The sequence below is a fragment of the Nerophis lumbriciformis genome, linkage group LG28 (assembly GCF_033978685.3).
Source record: "Nerophis lumbriciformis linkage group LG28, RoL_Nlum_v2.1, whole genome shotgun sequence".
Classification (NCBI taxonomy): Eukaryota; Metazoa; Chordata; class Actinopteri; order Syngnathiformes; family Syngnathidae; genus Nerophis; species Nerophis lumbriciformis.
The window spans coordinates 36,517,954-36,540,138 of NC_084575.2; the positions used below are offsets into that span (position 1 = coordinate 36,517,954).

The 22,185-nt window shown below is 40.4% G+C and overlaps 1 protein-coding gene across 2 annotated transcripts in view; it reads right to left on the minus strand.

Moving 5' to 3' along the window:
• Window positions 1–4,177: 4,177 nt before the first annotated feature.
• The window catches only part of LOC133571122 (cholecystokinin receptor-like), a 44,146-nt gene continuing 26,138 nt past the window's right edge, over window positions 4,178–22,185 (minus strand). The window contains exons 3-5 of one of the 2 annotated variants that reach the window (XM_061924206.1): window positions 17,622–17,883; window positions 9,626–9,756; window positions 4,178–5,007 (exon numbers count right to left, since the gene is read on the minus strand). In XM_061924206.1, the coding sequence (XP_061780190.1) occupies window positions 4,463–5,007; window positions 9,626–9,756; window positions 17,622–17,883 (938 nt within the window). In that variant the 3' untranslated portion in view covers window positions 4,178–4,462. The remainder of the gene's footprint in view (window positions 5,008–9,625; window positions 9,757–17,621; window positions 17,884–22,185) is intronic. The other variant, XM_061924207.1, reaches the window with a different exon arrangement.

Here is a 22,185-nt window from a genome sequence, read left to right on the forward strand (position 1 = left end):
CTTAGTTCAATAATGCATAGTTTCAATAAAGACTTAGTTCAATAAAGACTTAGTTCAATAATGCCTAGTTTCAATAAAGACTTAGTTCAATAAAGACTTAGTTCAATAAAGACTTAGTTCAATAATGCCTAGTTTCAATAAAGACTTAGTTCAATAAAGACTTAGTTCAATAAAGACTTAGTTCAATAATGCCTAGTTTCAATAAAGACTTAGTTCAATAAAGACTTAGTTCAATAATGCATAGTTTCAATAAAGACTTAGTTCAATAAAGACTTAGTTCAATAAATACTTAGTTCAATAATGCCTAGTTTCAATAAAGACTTAGTTCAATAAAGACTTAGTTCAATAAAGACTTAGTTTAATAATGCATAGTTTCAATAGACTTAGTTCAATAAAGACTTAGTTCAATAATGCCTAGTTTCAATAAAGACTTAGTTCAATAAAGACTTAGTTCAATAATGCATAGTTTCAATAAAGACTTAGTTCAATAAAGACTTAGTTCAATAAATACTTAGTTCAATAATGCCTAGTTTCAATAAAGACTTAGTTCAATAAAGACTTAGTTCAATAAAGACTTAGTTCAATAAAGACTTAGTTCAATAATGCCTAGTTTCAATAAAGACTTAGTTCAATAAAGACTTGTTCCTGGGCTGACGATAGAGCGCATAGTTACACGTATGACACAGATAAGTTTTTGGCAAAGTGTCCAACATGGAGAAATAATAATAATAATAAATAATAATAATAGCTTGTAAATGAAAACACACAACAACTTGATGTTCATATCATTTTATAAAGATCAAATATTGTCAAGATGATAAGATACAATTGTCCTATATCCATATTGTTATTAGGACAGTATGTGCTTTGTTGTGCCTTGCTGGACTCAAAGTACAAGTTATCATGACATATATGTATTGTTGCATTGATAATAGAGGTCAATTATTGGTATTGTTCATTATCAATAGTGATATTTCTATTGCTATTTCTATTGATTCATTTGTAGTGTAATAATGCTCATTGTCATTTCTTTATTATTATTTATTTCAATAACTGCTTCTTTGCTATCACTTTTAACATCATATTTGTACTTATCCTATTTGCTGATGTTGTTCTATTGTTGTTGTTGTTGTTGTTATTGTTGTTGTTGTTGATGTCTCTCTGTCTAATCCACCTCTTGTCCCCACAATTTCCCCCTCTGTCTTCTTTTTTTTCTCTTTCTTGCACCAAATGATAATATAAATCCCTTTAATAATGTCAAATACAAATAAGGCAACAAGAGAAGTATCCTACACTTCTCTATTGTAAAGTCAATTTGTACAGCAGATATAGATCATCTACATCTACTATATGATCATCTACATCAACTATATGATCATCTACATCTACTATATGATCATCTACATCTACTATATGATCATCTACATCTACTATATGATCATCTACATCTACTATATGATCATCTACATCTACTATATGATCATCTACATCTACTATATGATCATCTACATCTACTATATGATCATCTACATCTACTGTATGATCATCTACATCTACTATATGATCATCTACATCTACTATATGATCATCTACATCTACTATATGATCATCTACATCTACTATATGATCATCTACATCTACTATATGATCATCTACATCTACTATATGATCATCTACATCTACTATATGATCATACGACCGCTCATCTCCTGCAATTAATCTGCACTCTGCGCACCTGTGACTGATGAGCTTCCTGGACTTCTTAAGCCAGTGCAGACCTGCGTTCCGGGCCAGAACGTAATCTTCTGTTCGCGTACAGTAAGCCACGTCATTCTCTATGCCAGACCTGAGCAAATGAAGGCCCGGGGGCCACATGCGGCCCGTTAAGCTTTTCAATCTGGCCCACCAGACATTCCCAAATAACCTTTTTAGATCTTTAAGATGGAAACTGTAGCTGCCATTATGATGTGCAGTGATGTTTTCAAATGACCATAAGTCTTGAACTATACAACGTATTTCAATGGTTGGAATCTGCGCTTTTGCATGATATTTTAGTGACTAGTGTTGTCCTGATACCAATATTATTTCGATATTTTTCGGTACTTTTCTAAATAAAGGGGACCAGAAAAAATTGCATTATTGGTTTTATTTTAACAAAAAATCTTAGGGTGTGGCGGACCGGTACTTTTTAGAGGCGGTATGGTACCGAATATGATTCATTAGTATCGCGGTACTATACTAATACCCGTATACCGTACAACCCTACTAGTTACTAAGGTAATCTACGTCACAGCAGCAGGTCAGACGAGACACCAAGCAGTGTGGGAGGGGAGCGTTTCCACAGAGTGTTTCCAGAGAGTGTTTCCACAGAGTGTTTCCAGAGCGGCCAGCCTGAAATGTGGGTGTCAGGGACAGACGCGGAAGGAGATTTTTACAACAAAGTTCTAAAGCTTAGTGATAAATCACAGATATCAGACTGTACGTTTTTTGTGTTTTTACCCTTCGCGTTCATATTTCGCTGTGTTTGTTGCATTTTTGTTGCATTTGGCTTGATTGTAAAATATGTGGATTGAGACGTTCTTATGTTCTCAATATTCAGGGTTTTATCCTTCATAGAAAAATTTTAAATCCCGCTCCGTTTTTAAGACGGTCTGTCATAACATTTTTAGCATTCAATCAGACTTTATTGTGAGGTTTTGTATTAGTTCTCCTAAAAATAGATATACCGGCCCCCAGACACATTTTTTTCTCTAAATTTGGCCCCAAGTCAAAATAATTGCCCAGGCCTGCTCTATGCTCACTCTTGCTCTCTGTTTTCTTCCCCGTGTTATCAATTTTCTCATGTCCTCCTTGTTGCTCCAACTGCAGACCTTCGTTCCCGTGTTGATGAGCTGTGTGTCTCGTCATTCCTTGTTCCTCTGCTTCCTGGACTGACTCTCGGATCTCAACCTCCCGCTTGGACACAGACCTCCTACGCCCCGCTATAGCCACCAACTTCCTGCTTGTTTCACGGATTATTTGCAAAAGAAAAAACACGTTTCTCAGTGTGAATATGAAATATCTTGTCTTTGCAGTCGATTCAATTGAATATAAGTTGAAAAGGATTTGTTGTATTCTCTTTTTATTTACCATTTACACAACCTGACAACTTCACTGCTTTTGTAGTTTGTATATGTTCATTTGACTCGGGATGGACAAGCGAGAGAAAATGGATGGACGGATGTGGTATTTAATCTAGCATTTGAGGGAAAAGATAATTCAAACATGTTTTTAATAGGGCTGTAATATAACTAAATGCAAAGGTGCAAAACAGCACAAATATTTGAGTAAAGAGATACACTAGTCGCTACTAGTGATAAAAAAGCAAAAGGCTTCAGTAAGCTTTGCTTCTGGTGTTGATTGCTTTGTATTTATAGATAACATCTAATTGCATCAATATGAGCAAATGAAGGAACTTAACAATTAGACAGAAGTATTTATAGATAACATTTAATTGTGTCAATATGAGCAAATGAAGGAACTGAACAATTAGACAGAAGTATTTATAGATAACATTTAATTGTGTCAATAAGAGCAAATGAAGGAACTTAACAATTAGACAGAAGTATTTATAGATAACATTTAATTGTGTCAATAAGAGCAAATGAAGGAACTGAACAATTAGACAGAAGTATTTATAGATAACATTTAATTGTGTCAATATGAGCAAATGAAGGAACTGAACAATTAGACAGAAGTATTTATAGATAACATTTAATTGTGTCAATAAGAGCAAATGAAGGAACTTAACAATTAGACAGAAGTATTTATAGATAACATTTAATTGTGTCAATAAGAGCAAATGAAGGAACTGAACAATTAGACAGAAGTATTTATAGATAACATTTAATTGTGTCAATATGAGCAAATGAAGGAACTGAACAATTAGACAGAAGTATTTATAGATAACATTTAATTGTGTCAATAAGAGCAAATGAAGGAACTTAACAATTAGACAGAAGTATTTATAGATAACATTTAATTGTGTCAATAAGAGCAAATGAAGGAACTGAACAATTAGACAGAAGTATTTATAGATAACATTTAATTGTGTCAATATGAGCAAATGAAGGAACTTAACAATTAGACAGAAGTATTTATAGATAACATTTAATTGTGTCAATAAGAGCAAATGAAGGAACTTAACAATTAGACAGAAGTATTTATAGATAACATTTAATTGTGTCAATATGAGCAAATGAAGGAACTGAACAATTAGACAGAAGTATTTATAGATAACATTTAATTGTGTCAATATGAGCAAATGAAGGAACTTAACAATTAGACAGAAGTATTTATAGATAACATTTAATTGTGTCAATATGAGCAAATGAAGGAACTGAACAATTAGACAGAAGTCCCATTTGGCAGCATGCAGAGACTATAGTGACACGGCTGCATGATTTGAAGGATGGAAGCTGAATCAGGCGGTGGTACTGACAGTGGCGTAGCTGTACTTTGACACAGTGGTAGCCATTGTCGCCCCCATGGTAGTGCCATTGTCTCCTCCTCTTTCCCGCTTCTTAAAACAGCAACACTTGCGGCAGAAACGGCAGCGCCAGCAGCAGGCAAAGGTGGACAGGAGGGCCTTGCGGAAGCGTGTATTCATGAAGCAGTATATGACAGGATTGACACAGGCAGAGGTGTAAGACAGCAAATGTATGAAGGAAATGGGTGCCCCTGAAAGGCTTCTAGAGGCTGACCTTAAATCAAAAGCCTTCCAGGTGTTAGCAAAGTACAGAGGCATCCAGCAGATAAAAAAGAGGGCCACAATCACCATCAACATCCGTATGACACGTTTTTTTCCCTGTAATTTGGCCTCCGAGGTGTTCCTGCGAGAACACTCAGTCTTGGCACCAGATGAGAGGGTGGGCAGCTCCACGGTGGAAGAGGGCTTGTTGGAAACTTCAATGTAACAACCGTCATCGCCATCATTCGGCTGCTCTGCAACCGCCCCGTTCTTCAGCTCTGGGAAGAAAGTAGCAGTTGGATTATTGAGGTGACATGAGCTGAACATCTTTTCTTCAAATCTATGAAAAGATGTGCATTTAGATGTGTACCGTATTTTCCGCACTATAAGGCGCACCTAAAAAACACAAATTTTCTCAAAAGCTGACAGTGCGCCTTATAACCCGGTGCGCTTTATATATGGATTAATATTAAGATTCATTTTCATAAAGTTTCGGTCTCGCAACTACGGTAAACAGCCGCCATCTTTTTTCCCCGTAGAAGAGGAAGTGCTTCTTCTTCTACGCAAGCAACCGCCAAGGTAAGCACCCGCCCCCATAGAACAGGAAGCGCTTCTTCTTCTACTGTAAGCAACCACCCGCCCGCGTAGAAGAAGGGCGCGGATATTACGTTTCATTTTCTTTGTGTGTTTACATCTGTAAAGACCACAAAATGGCTCCTACTAAGCGACAGGTTTCTGGTTCATGAAAAGACGCAATCTCTCCATCCGCACACGGACTACTATTTCACAGCAACTGCCTAAAGACTTTCAAGAAAAGCTGGCTACTTTCCGTGCATATTGTAAAAACAAGATAGCTGAAAAAAAGATCCGGCCAGAGAACATTATCAACATGGACGAGGTTCCACTGACTTTTGATATTCCTGTGAACCGCACTGTGGATACAACGGGAGCACGTACGGTGAATATTCGCACCACAGGGAATGAGAAGTCATCCTTCACTGTGGTTCTAGCTTGCCATGCTAATGGCCAGAAACTTCCACCCATGGTGATATTCAAAAGGAAGACCTTGCCAAAAGAGACCTTTCCAGCCGGCGTCATCATAAAAGCTAACTCGAAGGGATGGATGGATGAAGAAAAGATGAGCGAGTGGTTAAGGTAAGTTTACACAAAGAGGCCGGGTGGCTTTTTTCACGCAGCTCCGTCCATGTTGATATACGACTCCATGCGCGCCCACATCACGCTGGTTTTTAATATATTATTAAAGTTTGACTGACCTATCTGACTGTTTTTTTGACATTCCTTTAGCGCAGTTAGATGCGGCTTATAACACGGGGCGGCTTATAGGTGGACAAAGTTTTGAAATATGCCGTTCATTGAAGGCGTGGCTTATAACCCAGGGCGCCTTATGGTGCGGAAAATACGGTATATATATATATATATATGTATATATATATATATATATATATATGCTGTACAGTATGTGTGCTTGGGTCCTATTTTTAGGAACACTAATACAAAACCTCACAATAATGTCTGATTGAAAGCTAAAAGCGTTGACAGACCGCCTTAAAAAACAGAATGGAATTTAAATTTTTTTCACTGAATGAGACACTCGGAATGTACATGGAAATAAAGAATGTTACAATATTAACTATGAAGAATAAAACACTGAATATTGACAACATATGAACGTCACACCCCCTCTCCATACACATATTTTACAATCAAGCCAAACACAACAAAAATGCAACAAACACAGTGAAATATGAACATGAAGGGTAAACAAACCCACCTACAATCTGATATATGTGATATATCACTAAGCTTTACAACTTTGTTGTCAAAATCTCCTTCCACGTCTGTCCCTGACACCCACATTTCACACTCTGTGGAAACACTCCCCACCCACACTGCTTGGTGCCTCGTCTGAGCTGCTGTGACTTACATGACCATAGTAACTCATTACATTACCATAGTAACTAATTACATTACCATAGTAACTCATTACATTACCATAGTAACTAATTAGATTACCTTAGTAACACATTACATTACCATAGTAACTAATAAGTTACCACAGAAACTAGTTAGCTGACCATAGTAACAAATTAGATGACCAGAGTAACTAATTAGGTGACCATAGCAAATAATTAGATGACCATAGTAAATGGTAAATGGTAAATGGGTTATACTTGTATAGCGCTTTTCTACCTTCAAGGTACTCAAAGCGCTTTGACACTACTTCCACATTCACACACACATTCACACACTGATGGAGGGAGCTGCCATGCAAGGCCCTAACCAGCAGCCATCAGGAGCAAGGGTGAAGTGTCTTGCTCAAGGACACAACGGACGTGACGAGGTTGGTAGAAGAACCAGGAACCCTTAGGTTGCTGGCACGGCCACTCTCCCAACCACGCCACGCCATCCACAACTAATAACTAATTAGTTAGTTAATTGATTAGTAACTAATTAGATGACCATATTAACTATTTAGATGACCATATTAACAAATTAGACGACCAGAGTAACTAATTAGATGAGCATAGTAACTAATTAGATGAGCATAGTAACTAGTATATGATGCAGATTCCAAGCATGTAAAGACTTAGTATACAAACCCTGTTTCCATATGAGTTGGGAAATTGTGTTAGATGTAAATATAAACAGAATACAATGATTTGCAAATCCTTTTCAAGCCATATTCAGTTGAATATGCTACAAAGACAACATATTTGATGTTCAAACTCATACACTTTATTTTTTTTTTGCAAATAATAATTAACTTAGAATTTCATGGCTGCAACACGTGCCAAAGTAGTTGGGAAAGGGCATGTTCACCACTGTGTTACATCACCTTTTCTTTTAACAACACTCAGTAAACGATTGGGAACTGAGGAAACTAATTGTTGAAGCTTTGAAAGTGGGATTCTTCCCCATTCTTGTTTTATGTAGAGCTTCAGTCGTTCAACAGTCCGGGGTCTCCGCTGTCGTATTTTACGCTTCATAATGCGCCACACATTTTCGATGGGAGACAGGTCTGGACTGCAGGCGGGCCAGGAAAGTACTCGCACTCTTTTTTTACGAAGCCACGCTGTTGTAACACGTGCTGAATGTGGCTTGGCATTGTCTTGCTGAAATAAGCAGGGGCGTCCATGAAAAAGACGGCACTTAGATGGCAACATATGTTGTTCCAAAACCTGTATGTACCTTTCAGCATTAATGGTGCCTTCACAGATGTGTAAGTTACCCATGTCTTGGCCACTAATGCACCCCCATACCATCACACATGCTGGCTTTTCAACTTTGCGTCGATAACAGTCTGGATGGTTCGCTTCCCCTTTGGTCCGGATGACACGATGTCAAATATTTCCAAAAACAATTTGAAATGTGGACTCGTCAGACCACAGAACACTTTTCCACTTTGCATGAGTCCATCTTAGATGATCTCGGGCCCAGAGAAGCCGGCGGCGTTTCTGGGTGTTGTTGATAAATGGCTTTCACTTTGCATAGTAGAGCTTTAACTTGCACTTACAGATGTAGCGACCAACTGTATTTAGTGACAGTGGTTTTCTGAAGTGTTCCTGAGCCCATGTGGTGATATCCTTTAGAGATTGATGTGGGTTTTTGATACAGTGCCGTCTGAGGGATGGAAGGTCACGGTCATTCAATGTTGGTTTCCGGCCATGCCGCTTACGTGGAGTGATTTCTCCACATTCTCTGAACCTTTTGATGATATTATGGAGCGTAGATGTTGAAATCCCTAAATGTCTTGCAATGTCACTTTGAGAAACGTTGTTCTTAAACTGTTTGACTATTTGCTCACGCAGTTGTGGACAAAGGGGTGTACCTCGCCCCATCCTTTCTTGTGAAAGACTGAGCATTTTTTGGGAAGCTGTTTTTATACCCAATCATGGCACCCACCTGTTCCCAATTAGCCTGCACACCTGTGGGATGTTCCAAATAAGTGTTTGATGAGCATTCCTCAACTTTATCAGTATTTATTGCCACCTTTCCAACTTCTTTGTCACGTGTTGCTGCCATCAAATTCTAAGTTAATGATTATTTGCCAAAAAAAATAAAGTTTATGAGTTTGAACATCAAATATGTTGTCTTTGTAGCATATTCAACTGAATATGGCTTGAAAAGGATTTGCAAATCATTGTATTCCGTTTATATTTACATCTAACACAATTTCCCAACTCATATGGAAACGGGGTTTGTAGTTGAAGACTTCCGGTCATTCTAAAAGATGAGTGCACATCATAATGGCAGCTACACTTTACATCTTAAACATCTAAAAACATTATTTGGGAATGTCTGACGGGCCAGATTAAAAAGCTTAACAGGCCGCATGTGGTCCCCGGGCCTTCATTTGCCCAGGTCTGGTCTAGCTACTAGTCTAGGGTGTACCCTGCCTCTGACTAACCCATAGTCAGCTGGGATAGGCTCCAGCCAGTGTTAAAAGTAAATGAAGTTACTGATGCTGTCATCTAAATCATTAGTTTTACATACGTTACCACGCTGTGACCGATACGCTATTAGTGTGAGCAACAGCCACCACTACTTGATGGCATGTAGGAATCATCGCACAGCAAACTTAACACACAACATGTACGCACACACACACACACACACACACACACACACACACACACACACACACACACACACACACACACACACACACACACACACACACACACACACACACACACACACACCCACCACAACTACTACTACAAGTGAGGAATAATCAACAACAAATACAAATATTTGGAACTGAGTTACAATTCATTAAATATCAGGACTTTGATTTTAGGAAACATTTCTTCAGTTAACCACTAACTTTTTAGTTGATGACACCTGGTATGGTTTTAAAAACACTTTTCTTACCAGACGTCTCTGTGTTCTTCTGCTTTGTCTCAAACTGCATGCCTCGGTAGAGCACTCTTGAGATGAGACCATAGGCTACAGCCATCAACACTCCAGGGATGAAGAACAAAAGGAATAGCAAGAGAACATACCTGCAAGAAAGCCAGAATAACAAAAGGATGAAGTCAATATTGATTTGTCAGCTTCAAGTACAATCTAGACAAAAATGAACCAATACTGGATTTGTACTGGGGAACATGTCTGGTTATTTCTAGAATATATTTACTCCTCGGTTCTATGAAGAGCAGCCAAAATGTCTTAATGCTTATCAGTTATTTAGAAATCAAAGGTAAGATGATTGTATGACTGAATGAACGCATCATGATGGAACAAACGAAATGTAGAATATTTGTTAGACAATACGATCATCTCACGAGAGGAAACAATTGGGCTCACAAGAACGAGTTGAGAGTTCACCAACAATTCTAAGCAGGAGGATTTGAGGGGTTGGGGGTGATGTCATAGGGTGCAAAATTCCTGAAAGTGCCCTACTTTAAGAAAACTACTGTTTGTGTGTGTGTGTGTGTGTGTGTGTGTGTGTGTGTGTGTGTGTGTGTGTGTGTGTGTCCCGACGGGATCACCACCTTATCGTGGTGGGGCACTTTGCGCGTCTCCATGACCCTTAGAGCTTTGTTGGCTGGAGTCTTGTACTCCGGGTTAGGGTTACCCAAGCCAAACAGGTCGAATGGTAGAGTCCAGACTAAGAGTGATCCTGAAGACCTCAAAGGTTGAGCAGGCAGAAGATGGTAGCAGTGAAAAGCACCACAATGGCTGTAAAAGCGGACGAAGGCTAAGGGAGCACACCCTGACAGAAAAGCGAGCTGGTGACGGCACGCTATGAGGCGGTTTCCCAAAAACCTGGATTCCAGCAGCTTCCTGCAGTTGTAAGAAGATGCCGGTCGTCTAGGGTCTCCCTTGCCACTGGAACCATCTCCTTACAATCAAGGCAGTGGCGTTGGGAAAAGCGCACCGCTCATGCCACGCTAAAAACCATCATTGCGCAGGTATCTTCTTTACCTGAGTCTCCGAGCTCAAAAGTCTGGCGGCGATGGAGTGTCCAGTAACAGGGGCAGCTTTGAATGAGCTGGAAGCTCTTAGCTGGAACTCTGCACGGGACAACGGTCCTTAGCAGCTTAAATTCAGCTTATATTTATAGCTAGAATTCACTGAAATTCAAGTATTTCTTTTACATACCTTGGGAGAATGTATGATTTCTTGGCCATTCTTCAGATAATTTGAATGACAACACAAAAACCTTTCTTCCACTCATGCTTAGTGGTTGTGTGAAGCTATTTATTGACAAACAACTGTGTTTACTCGTTTTAAATCAAAATGACAAAAGAAAGTACCCAAATGACCCTGATCAAAAGTTGACATACCCCAGTGACTTTGATCTGATAACATGCACAAAAGTTGACACAAACAGGTTTGAATGGCTAATCAAGGTTCCAATCCTCACCTGTGACATGTTTGTTTGTAATGAATGTGTGTGTATAAATGTATTCATGTGTGTGTATAAAAGGTCAGTGAGTTTCTGGGCTTCTGACAGACCATTGCATCTTTCATCCAGTGCTGCACACATGTTTATGGATTCTGAGTCATGGGGAAAGCAAAATAATTGTCAAAGGATCTGCGAGAAAAGGTCATTGAACTGCATAAAACAGGAAAGGGGTATAAAAAGATATCCAAGGAATTGAGAATGCCAATCAGCAGTGTTCAAACGCTGATTAAGAAGTGAAAAATGAGGGATTCAGGTAGACCAGCAAAGATTTCAGCCACAACTGCCAGAAAAATTGTTTGAGATGCAAAGAAAAATCCACAAATAACTTCAGCTGAAATACAAGACTCTCTGAAAAATTGTGGTGTGGGTACAAGCGGCCCAAATGAGTTTCTTCCGCCGGGTGGCGGGTCTCTCCCTTAGAGATAGGGTGAGAAGCTCTGTCATCCGGGAGGAGCTCAAAGTACAGCCGCTGCTCCTCCACATGGAGAGGAGCCAGATGAGGTGGTTCGGGCATCTGGTCAGGATGCCACCCGAACGCCTCCCTAAGGAGGTGTTTAGGGCTCGTCCGACCGGTAGGAGGACACGGGGAAGACCCAGGACACGTTGGGTAGACTATGTCTCCCGGCTGGCCTGGGAACGCCTCGGGATCCCCCGGGAGGAGCTGGACATAGTGGCTGGGGAGAGCTACTTAGGCTGCTGCCCCCGCGACCCGACCTCGGATAAGCGGAAGAATATGGATGGATGGATGGATGGATGGATCTCTCAGGCGGTACTGCATCAAAAAGCCACATCAGTGTGTAAATATAAATGGTTGATTTATATAGGCTAGTAAGGTGAAGTTTTGTACTTGACAAGTTTGGGCTACCTTGCCTTCATCAGAGATGCTGGATCAAAGAGGCGCTTGAAATCAGGAAGCGGGCCCCAAAGACTGTCAACAGGGACGAAGGAGCCTACCAACCATCCCACACCTGGGACACAGTCCCGTCTGTTTGGTAGACATCCAGACGACAGGGGGCGCCCCACACTACCCCCGGCTCACACTAGGGGACACCTATCCATATAACATGTCACAGACGACGTCACGCTAACATCACCTATCCATATCATATAACATGACACCTATCTATATAAGATGTCATATCATATAACATGACACCTATCCATATAACATGTCATATCATATAACATGACACCTATCTATATAAGATGTCATATCATATAACATGACACCTATCCATATAACATGTCATATCATATAACATGACACCTATCTATATAAGATGTCATATCATATAACATGACACCTATCCATATAAGATGTCACAGACGACGTCACGCTAACATCATGTGACACCTCTGATGAAGGCTGCAGAGGCAAGGTAGTCCAAACTTGACCTTACTAGCCTATATAAATCAACCATATATAAATACACATCAGTAGGCTAAATGAACCTCTTCAACATATCAGTGTGTAAAGGACATCACCACACAGGCTCAGGAACACTTCAGAAAACCACTGTCAGTAACTACAGTTGGTCGCTACATCTGTAAGTGCAAGTTAAAACTCTATGACAGATGACACCGAGTTGGGTTTGTACGGCAGGCAATGAGCAGTTTTGCTAGATATAAGTTATTTCCTAACGTTTGTTGTGTGGTTACAGCAGACAATAATCAGTTTTGTCTTCCTTAAAGGGGAACTAAACAAACTAAATAGTTCAATTCAGTTCCGTTCAGTTTATTTGGAACATGCATACAATTACATGACAATGTAATGCATCATATATTTCCAGTTGTTTCATTACAAAAAGGAGTAGGAATAAGCAGAGTTTATTTAATCCTTCCCCTTTTTATACAATAGCAGTCTAATCCCATCTCTTTGTTCTGTTAGTGACAGAACAGTCAATTAATAAATATACCATAAGTAAGTGAACAGATATTAAATACATAAATAGTCAATGTCTCGGTTCAAGATATTCATGATTATTGTTCTTCTTTCTACTTTGTGAACATTTGTAGTTTGAACAGTCTCTTAAAGTGAATCATATTGCTGCTTTGTTTCATTTTCTTTGCTTAATCCCTTCCATCATTTAATTCCACATGAAATGCTAAATGTCTTAAGTGTTGTACGTGCATACAAATGTTTTCAATTAACTTTTCTTCTAAGGTTATATTTCTCCTCTTTTGTTGGGAAGAATTGTTGTACATTCTTGGCTAGCAGGTTATAGTTTGCTTTGTACATCATTTTAGATGTTTGCAAATGCACTAGCTTGTTGAATTTCAACATTTGTGATTCATTAAATAAAGGCTTTGTATGTTCTCTAAATCCAACATGATGCATTATGCTAATTGATCTTTTAGTTAGTGAATCAAGTGCACATTTGTAATTGTTTCCCCATATTTCTGCACAATAACTCAGATATGTAACACTAGCAAGCAGTAGAATACACAGCTAAGACATGTAGCATTGTTAAAGATAAAACTCAAATTTGTAACAAAATGAAGTCATGTCACAAGCATTAGTAAACGCTATGTCGTCGGTTTGGACTGTGCTAATAATTGACAACAAACACATACACATCTTTAAACTCCTTGTGCAGGTCTGCTTGATTGTTATTTCAATGAAACTATTTAACTGCCCTCAACAAAATTGACAAGATCTTGGGTGTGGAGAACCTGCTTGCCGTGACGGAGCGGTTGTTGCTGGACACACCACAGACTCTTGGGAGAAGGAGTGCCGCGTGCCTGGCGACCCTTTCAGTGGAGGAGGTGAAGATATCACCTATTGGGAATGATGACATTTGCTGATTGGAGTAAGCCTTGCTGTGGTTTGTCCACAAATTGGAAGTTGCTGGCAGTCTTCAAAGTAGCCCAAAGCTGCCACAAATGATTGGAGGATGCGGGAAGAACTGTGGACACTCTTGGGATTTGGATAACATCGGACTGTCTGCCCTGCGGGATGAATCTGAGGACCAGTCATAGATAATTAAGAGTGAAAAGTTAAATTATTTTCACTCGCAAACAAATCATTCTAATTGGGATTGTTTCCCTGTCTTGGAGACTCTCCTGAAGGACAGTGCAGTGAAGACACAACAAACTCCCTTCTTGTCTCTCATGGACACACACCTGTTGTTGTTGACTTTGGACTGACTGGCGGCTGCAAGAACACCAAGGTCGCGGAACAAAGACACGTGGCAGGCTTACACACACACATGCATCCACAAAAAATATACGCCACACACACATACCCCACCCCCCATCCAAAGCCCTTGACGCAAATCCCTTAGGGGTAACGGGGGGACGGACGGGACGGGACGGCGTGGCGAAGTTGGGAGAGTGACCGTGTCAGCAATTTGAGGGTTACTGGTTCAATCCCCACCTTCTACCATCCTAGTCACGTCCGTTGTGTCCTTGAGCAAGACACGTCACCCTTGCTCCTGATGGGTCCTGGTTAGCACCTTGCATGGCAGCTCCCGCCATCAGTGTGTGAATGTGTGTGTGAATGTGGAAATAGTGTCAAAGCGCTTTGAGTTCCTTAAAAAGGTAGAAAAGCGCTATACAAGTACAACTCATTTACCATTTAATGGATGGATGGGCAGCGACTGAAGAGCTGCAGCCTTCCACCGTAGCCCCCACTCCCTCCCCTCTGTTGCAAGTCTTGAGATGTATGTTGCAATATGTGCTTTGTGTATATGTGCTTTGCTATAGAATTTGTTTCTCACTCCAGACTGGGCTCTCTTGTATTTTTTTACTCATCCCCCCCAGTGTCTACAAACCCCGTTTCCATATGAGTTGGGAAATTGTGTTAGATGTAAATATAAACGGAATACAATGATTTGCAAATCCTTTTCAAGCCATATTCAGTTGAATATGCTACAAAGACAACATATTTGATGTTCAAACTCAAAAACATTTTTTTTTTTTGTGCAAATAATCATTAACTTTAGAATTTGATGCCAGCAACACGTGACAAAGAAGTTGGGAAAGGTGGCAATAAATACTGATAAAGTTGAGGAATGCTCATCAAACACTTATTTGGAACATCCCACAGGTGTGCAGGCTAATTGGGAACAGGTGGGTGCCATGATTGGGTATAAAAGTAGATTCCATGAAATGCTCAGTCATTCACAAACAAGGATGGGGCGAGGGTCACCACTTTGTCAACAAATGCGTGAGCAAATTGTTGAACAGTTTAAGAAAAACCTTTCTCAACCAGCTATTGCAAGGAATTTAGGGATTTCACCATCTACGCTCCGTAATATCATCAAAGGGTTCAGAGAATGTGGAGAAATCACTGCATGTAAGCAGCTAAGCCCGTGACCTTCCATCCCTCAGGCTGTACTGCATCAACAAGCAACATCGGTGTGTAAAGAATATCACCACATGGGCTCAGGAACACTTCAGAAACCCACTGTCAGTAACTACAGTTGGTCGCTACATCTGTAAGTGCAAGTTAAAACTCTCCTATGCAAGGCAAATACCGTTTATCAACAACACCCAGAAACGCCGTCGGCTTCGCTGGGCCTGAGCTCATCTAAGATGGACTGATACAAAGTGGAAAAGTGTTCTGTGGTCTGACGAGTCCACATTTCAAATTGTTTTTGGAAACTGTGGACGTCGTGTCCTCCGGACCAAAGAGGAAAAGAACCATCTGGCGCAAAGTGTAAAAGGCAGCATGTGTGATGGTATGGGGGTGTATTAGTGGCCAAGACATGGGTAACTTACACATCTGTGAAGGCGCCATTAATGCTGAAAGGTACATACAGATTTTGGAGCAACATATGTTGCCATCCAAGCAACGTTACCATGGACGCCCCTGCTTATTTCAGCAAGACAATGCCAAGCCTTGTGTTACATCAACGTGGCTTCATAGTAAAATAGTGCGGGTACTAGACTGGCCTGCCTGTAGTCCAGACCTGTCTCCCATTGAAAATGTGTGGCGCATTATGAAGCCTAAAATAGCACAAGGGAGACCCCCGGACTGTTGAACAACTTAAGCTGTACATCAAGCAAGAATGGGAAAGAATTCCACCTGAGAAGCTTCAAAAATGTGTCTCCTCAGTTCCCAAAACGTTTACTGAGTGTTGTTAAAAGGAAAGGCCATGTAACACAGTGGTGAACATGCCCTTTCCCAACTACTTTGGCACGTGTTGCAGCCATGAAATTCTAAGTTAATGATTATTTGCAAAAAAATAAAAATGTTTATGAGTTTGAACATCAAATATGTTGTCTTTGTAGCATATTCAACTGAATATGGCTTGAAAAGGATTTGCAAATTATTGTATTCCGTTTATATTTACATCTAACACAATTTCCCAACTCATATGGAAACAGGGTTTGTACCTTGTTTCCATCTTTTACGGAGCGCCTTGTGGCGACCCATCAGCGTTCTTGTTCTGTAACCCTGTACACTGTTTGTTTGTCTAATCTTGAATGGGTTTGTGCTGAAAACAAACATTTTGTTGTACTTGTGCAATGACAATAAAGACCATACCAGACCACAATACTTTAATGCCACCTTTGGCGAGACATGTTTTAAAGCAGCGCTTGCACAGCTTGCAGCGTGGCACTTCCGTAGTACCGGTCATTTTTCAAAGGCAGTATAGTACCGTTTTTTATTCATTAGTACTGCGGTACTTTATAATATTATATACTTTATTACATATATTTATTTTTTGTATACCGCGCAACCCTAATACATGTATTTTTAAAAGCAAATAATTGTGCAGAAACATCCACTGCAAATATTACCAAAAAAAAACCTGAGTTCCGTGTCTTTTAAATTGAAAATGTAAACATAAATTTGAACAATAATGTTCAGTTTAGAGTTTTTGGTTTTTCAAGTCCCTTCTGGTAATACTCGTGCTTCCCGCGGTGTGCAGTGTAAGCGTTCCCGCTGGGCGTGTTCCTGTGCGCCATCACCGGCTCTGTGACGGCTTGGAAACGCTGGAGAAAAGGTGGCACGCTTTGCTTTGCAGTACGCAGACTTTATAACCTCCGCCAAAGAGGTTGTGTTTTCTCCAGGTTAGTTAGCAACATCACTCACAAAGTTATGGACTGATTTTGATGAAATGTCCATCATGTTAGAAAAAACAATTCCTCTTATCGACTACAAACACACTTCTCCCACTTTCTTCCTCCTTTTACTTTCTTTACGCCGTTCCAGGGCGTAGTGAGAAGTAGTTTCTTTTAAGACCGGCCAACGCAAAAGAGCCAGAAAAAAACTACACTGACCAAGTTTTCATTTGATACGTCATGGTATTATTGTGAGGATTTTGAAAGTGCAATACTGCGGAATCTACAAATGTGATTTTAACACAGTGTGTCCCACAAAATGTGGATGGATGGATGGATGGATGGATGGATGGATGGATGGATGGATGGATGGATGGATGGATGGATGGATGGATGGATGGATGGATGGATGGATGGATGGATGGATGGATAATGCATACATACCAAGTTTGCTCAGCTTGTTGACTGGGCCAGTGGAGGCGGCACATGCGGCCCACAGTGTCATTGGTCTTGGGGAAAGTCTTGATGATGCTGAAGACGGGATAAGGAATCATGATAAGGAGTGACAGCACCCAGGTAGCAGCAATAACACGGTATGCGTGGGATTTGGTTTGCCACGCTCGGGACTTCAGCGGGTTGCAGATGGCACTATATCGCTCAATGGCAATTGCCACCAGGCTGAAGGTAGAGATGCTGACGGAGAGTCCTAAAGGGTGGAAAAAACAGGCAATATGTTCAATACCCGGCTTGATTTAAGGGACATCTAATTGTTTAAAAGGTCTATCTCCCTCTGAGAGGCTTCAGAATGTTAAACATTCCTTTCAGTCATCTCCTCAACAAAGAATAACATGAATCCTTTCACTTCTTCCCCACTGCATAGCGGGGTAATACTTCCTGTACGGATGTTAGTACAACTTCCTGCATTTCAATGAAGGCACCCAAAAGGCTGACAAAGCAAACTCAGTCATTCCTTTCGTGCAAAATGAGACAAGTAACCACAATAATCCTACAGCATCATCTTTGGCTGCGACATGTTTTCAACAGTATTTTGCTGATGTCTCTTTCTACCGTACATCCTTTCCAAGCTACACACACTTTCTCTCATCTTTGCATGAGAGGAATAGAAAACTGCCATAGGCCTTTCTAGAAACATGTTTGAGGACTGATCAATGACCCTCCATATTGCACAAACTGTTCTCAGGATTGCTTTATGAAAATGGATTAAGAACAAGTTGTGTTAATCAATCACCTACTAAAATGCATGTATTACCTAAAATAGCAGGAACCAGCAAAGGAGGAGGAATGTGGATTTGGTGTACTGGATTTCTTCAAATCTTGTGTGAATGGGAACAGAGCCGTGTTTCCCCTCATCTCTCATGTAGTATTTCCCCTCATTTCTCATGTAGTGTTTCCCCTCATCTCTCATGTAGTGTTTCCCATCATCTCTCATGTAGTGTTTCCCCTCATCTCTCATGTAGTATTTCCCCTCATTTCTCATGTAGTGTTTCCCCTCATTTCTCATGTAGTGTTTCCCCTCATTTCTCATGTAGTATTTCCCCTCATCTCTCATGTAGTGTTTCCCCTAATTTCTCATGCAAACACAGAAGCTACCTGAGCATTCTTTGGACCACATGTGAGCAGCTGACAGTATTACACCTGTCCCAACCGACTGTATTACACCTGTCCCAGCTGACTGTATTACACCTGTCCCAACTGACTGTATTACACCTGTCCCAACTGACTGTATTACACCTGTCCCAGCTGACTGTATTACACCTGTCCCAGTTGACTGAAAGATTTAAATGAAAAAGAAAGTATTACATTTTTTTTTTACAAAAGCCCAGGCCAAGATGACGTTGTTGTGCACCCAAACAATGGCAGAGAGTGTTTATGTAGCAAGTAAAGGGGCAATGTAATTAAAGTAGAGACACTTGTCATGACTGAAATCATTTCAAGGTTTCCCATTACTCTTTCATATATGTGAAAAAAGTCCTTGTCTAGTTCGAGTGCTAAAAGTAGTGCGCTGGGTCAAAGGTTGGCTTCCCATATTTGAATTATATTCATCCTGATCTGTTTTAAGTCTACAAAATCATTGAAGGCTAATCTGTAAGGCTAGCTAGTTGCCATTAATGACACACTACCTTATTTGCTGTACCGTATTTTTCGGACTATAAGTCGCAGTTTTTTTTCATAGTTTGGCCAGGCTCCAGTGCGACTTATATATGTTTTTTTCCTTCTTTATTATGCATTTTCGGCAGGTGCGACTTATACTCCGAAAAATACAGTATATGGCGGTTTTCAGCGCTTTGAACAAAGTGAAAACACTTTACGACACTTTTTACTTGTACATTTCAGTTTGGTGCCTTGCGCTGATCAGAGCTCAATTGGAGTTGTCAAACGAGATCACTCTCTATGGTCAGAAAACACTCCCAAACTCCTGCAGATTGATCTTCGCGTGGCTTTGGGTTGCTAGGCAACTGCTTTAGCCGCTAGTCTCAGTGATGCTTCTAGTTTGTTCTTTTCAGCAAATCTGTGCCTCTCAAGGACCAACAGCAGTTCGAAGATGTCCTAAAATTCCTCGGTACCCGAGACCACAATCAGAGGTCAGGAACATTTATATTAAAAATAGCAAGAGGGGAGTTTTTTCTCTACGTCTTTGACAGGAAGTGACGTAAGCATGTCATGACAAAACAATCCTGTGTATTATGTGGTAAAGACAAATAAACACCCAGAGCAGGTGGGAGAACATTAAAGGAGATGCACAACATAGAAGCCTAAATAAGAGCTCACTGAGATTGTTATATTCATCTTCACGCTGCTGAATGGGCGACATAATGAGGTTAACTAAAAACTGATGTTTCTGTAATATTCTTGGAGCGGTAGGACCGTTTGACTCAAGTCAGTGAGCAGTAGCAGTTGCAGGGTCTCACACGGAGTGGTGTGGCCAATACAGGCTGCATCCTTCCCTCACCAGCATTTCTTCTTCACTGCACATTTCTATGTTATTCAAGTGTGTCTGATCAATGTTAGAACCATTTTAACCCTAACCCTAACCCTAGCTCCAGCCCCCCTGTTACCCTAGAGGGACACGTGGTGGATGGATGATGGATCTGTTGACAGTTCACGTCATCATTCACACACCAAGGAACTTCCAATCTTTTCTTAATTACTTATTTATTGTCTGAAACTTTGCTTACTTGCAAAACAGGAACATATAGGTCAAGAAGACGTCCTACTGATGACTTCTTCTGCATGGACTTCACTTACTGATTGAGAGGGTGAACTGACAGTACATTAAATTGTTGTATTGATATTGCATGTAACATCACCCCCAACTATGTGAAAAGGTTCTGTCGTTTGTGCTGCGATGTTTTTTTGGTCTAGTTAAGTTATCAACATTACATTAGTCATTAACAATAGCCAATTTATTTGTGATCACACAAATAAACACAATGATCAAAAGTAATGTAATCAAGGTCATAATATGAGCACATCATATACACATCTATATTTTTTATATCCTGACATTTAATTTAGAATATGTGCAATACAATATATATACATTCCTCTTTTTTATTTCTATTTTATTTCTATTTTCAAAGTCATTACCTGTTTTTTAACTTTCCTTTATTTACCTTTGGCTAAAAGCTGACATATTTACATATTATTGATATGAATAATTGAATTGACAGTGTGCAGGTACCAAACACAGTAAAGCAAATGTGCAGGGAGGTGCCCGCCAAACAAACATTAGTGCAATTGGGAATGCACAAAAACTAGGACTACGTGGGAATTGACTTACTTGGAAGCCTCAAACAGCTGAATAGCGTTCAACATCGTGCATCTGCATGCAATGTCCCACAAAGAAAGTAATAATGGATTAGATTTATATAGCGCTTTTCTAGACACTCAAATCGCTCACAGAGAAGTGAGAAGCCAACATTCATTCCCACCTGCTGGTGGTAAGCTACTTTCATTATTCATTCACACCTGCTGGTGGTAAGCTACTTTCATCATTCATTCACACCTGCTGGTGGTAAGCTACTTTCATTATTCATTCACACCTGCTGGTGGTAAGCTACTTTCATCATTCATTCACACCTGCTGGTGGTAAGGTACTTTCATCATTCATTCCCACCTGCTGGTGGTAAGCTACTTTCATCATTCATTCACACCTGCTGGTGGTAAGCTACATTCATCATTCATTCACACCTGCTGGTGGTAAGCTACATTCATCATTCATTCACACCTGCTGGTGGTAAGCTACATTCATCATTCATTCACACCTGCTGGTGGTAAGCTACATTCATCATTCATTCACACCTGCTGGTGGTAAGCTACATTCATCATTCATTCACACCTGCTGGTGGTAAGATACTTTCGTAGCCACAGCTGCCCTGGGGTAGACTGACGGAAGTGTGGCTGCCAGTTTGCGCCTACGGCCCCTCCGACCACCACCGATCATTCATCATTCATTCACCAGTGTGAGCGGCACTGGGGCCAAGGGTGAAGTGTCCTGCCCAAAGACACAACGGCAGCGATTTGGATATCAAGAGGCGGGAAGCGAACCTGCAACCCTCAGGTTTCTGGCACGGGCGCTCTACCCACTACGCCATGCCGCCCCCGGCTCAACTTAAACCGTCTTAATTATTCAGATGTGTAGAAGAGGCAGGAGTTTGTTTAGAACAGTGATCTCAGCAATCATTTGCACGTTGCAAAAATGACAAGTAACAGGTTATACCCACCATGTAGAATTGCTGCTTTCCTCCCATTTGTTTCTGTAAGCCTGGTGCCGATATTTCTGCTTGCTTTTCTCGGTTGTACCTTCCTCTTCTTCTCCCGCCTCTACTTGGTCAATGTCTACAGTCTATGATGTCTAGGTTTCCTACTTGGATCACTCGTCCTACGTATTGCGTCACTCCTGCTACTCCTGTGTTTATTGACTGTAAAGAGGCATGTGTTCATTTTTAGTCACTGCTGTCCGTCTCCCTTTCTCTTTTCTCTTTTC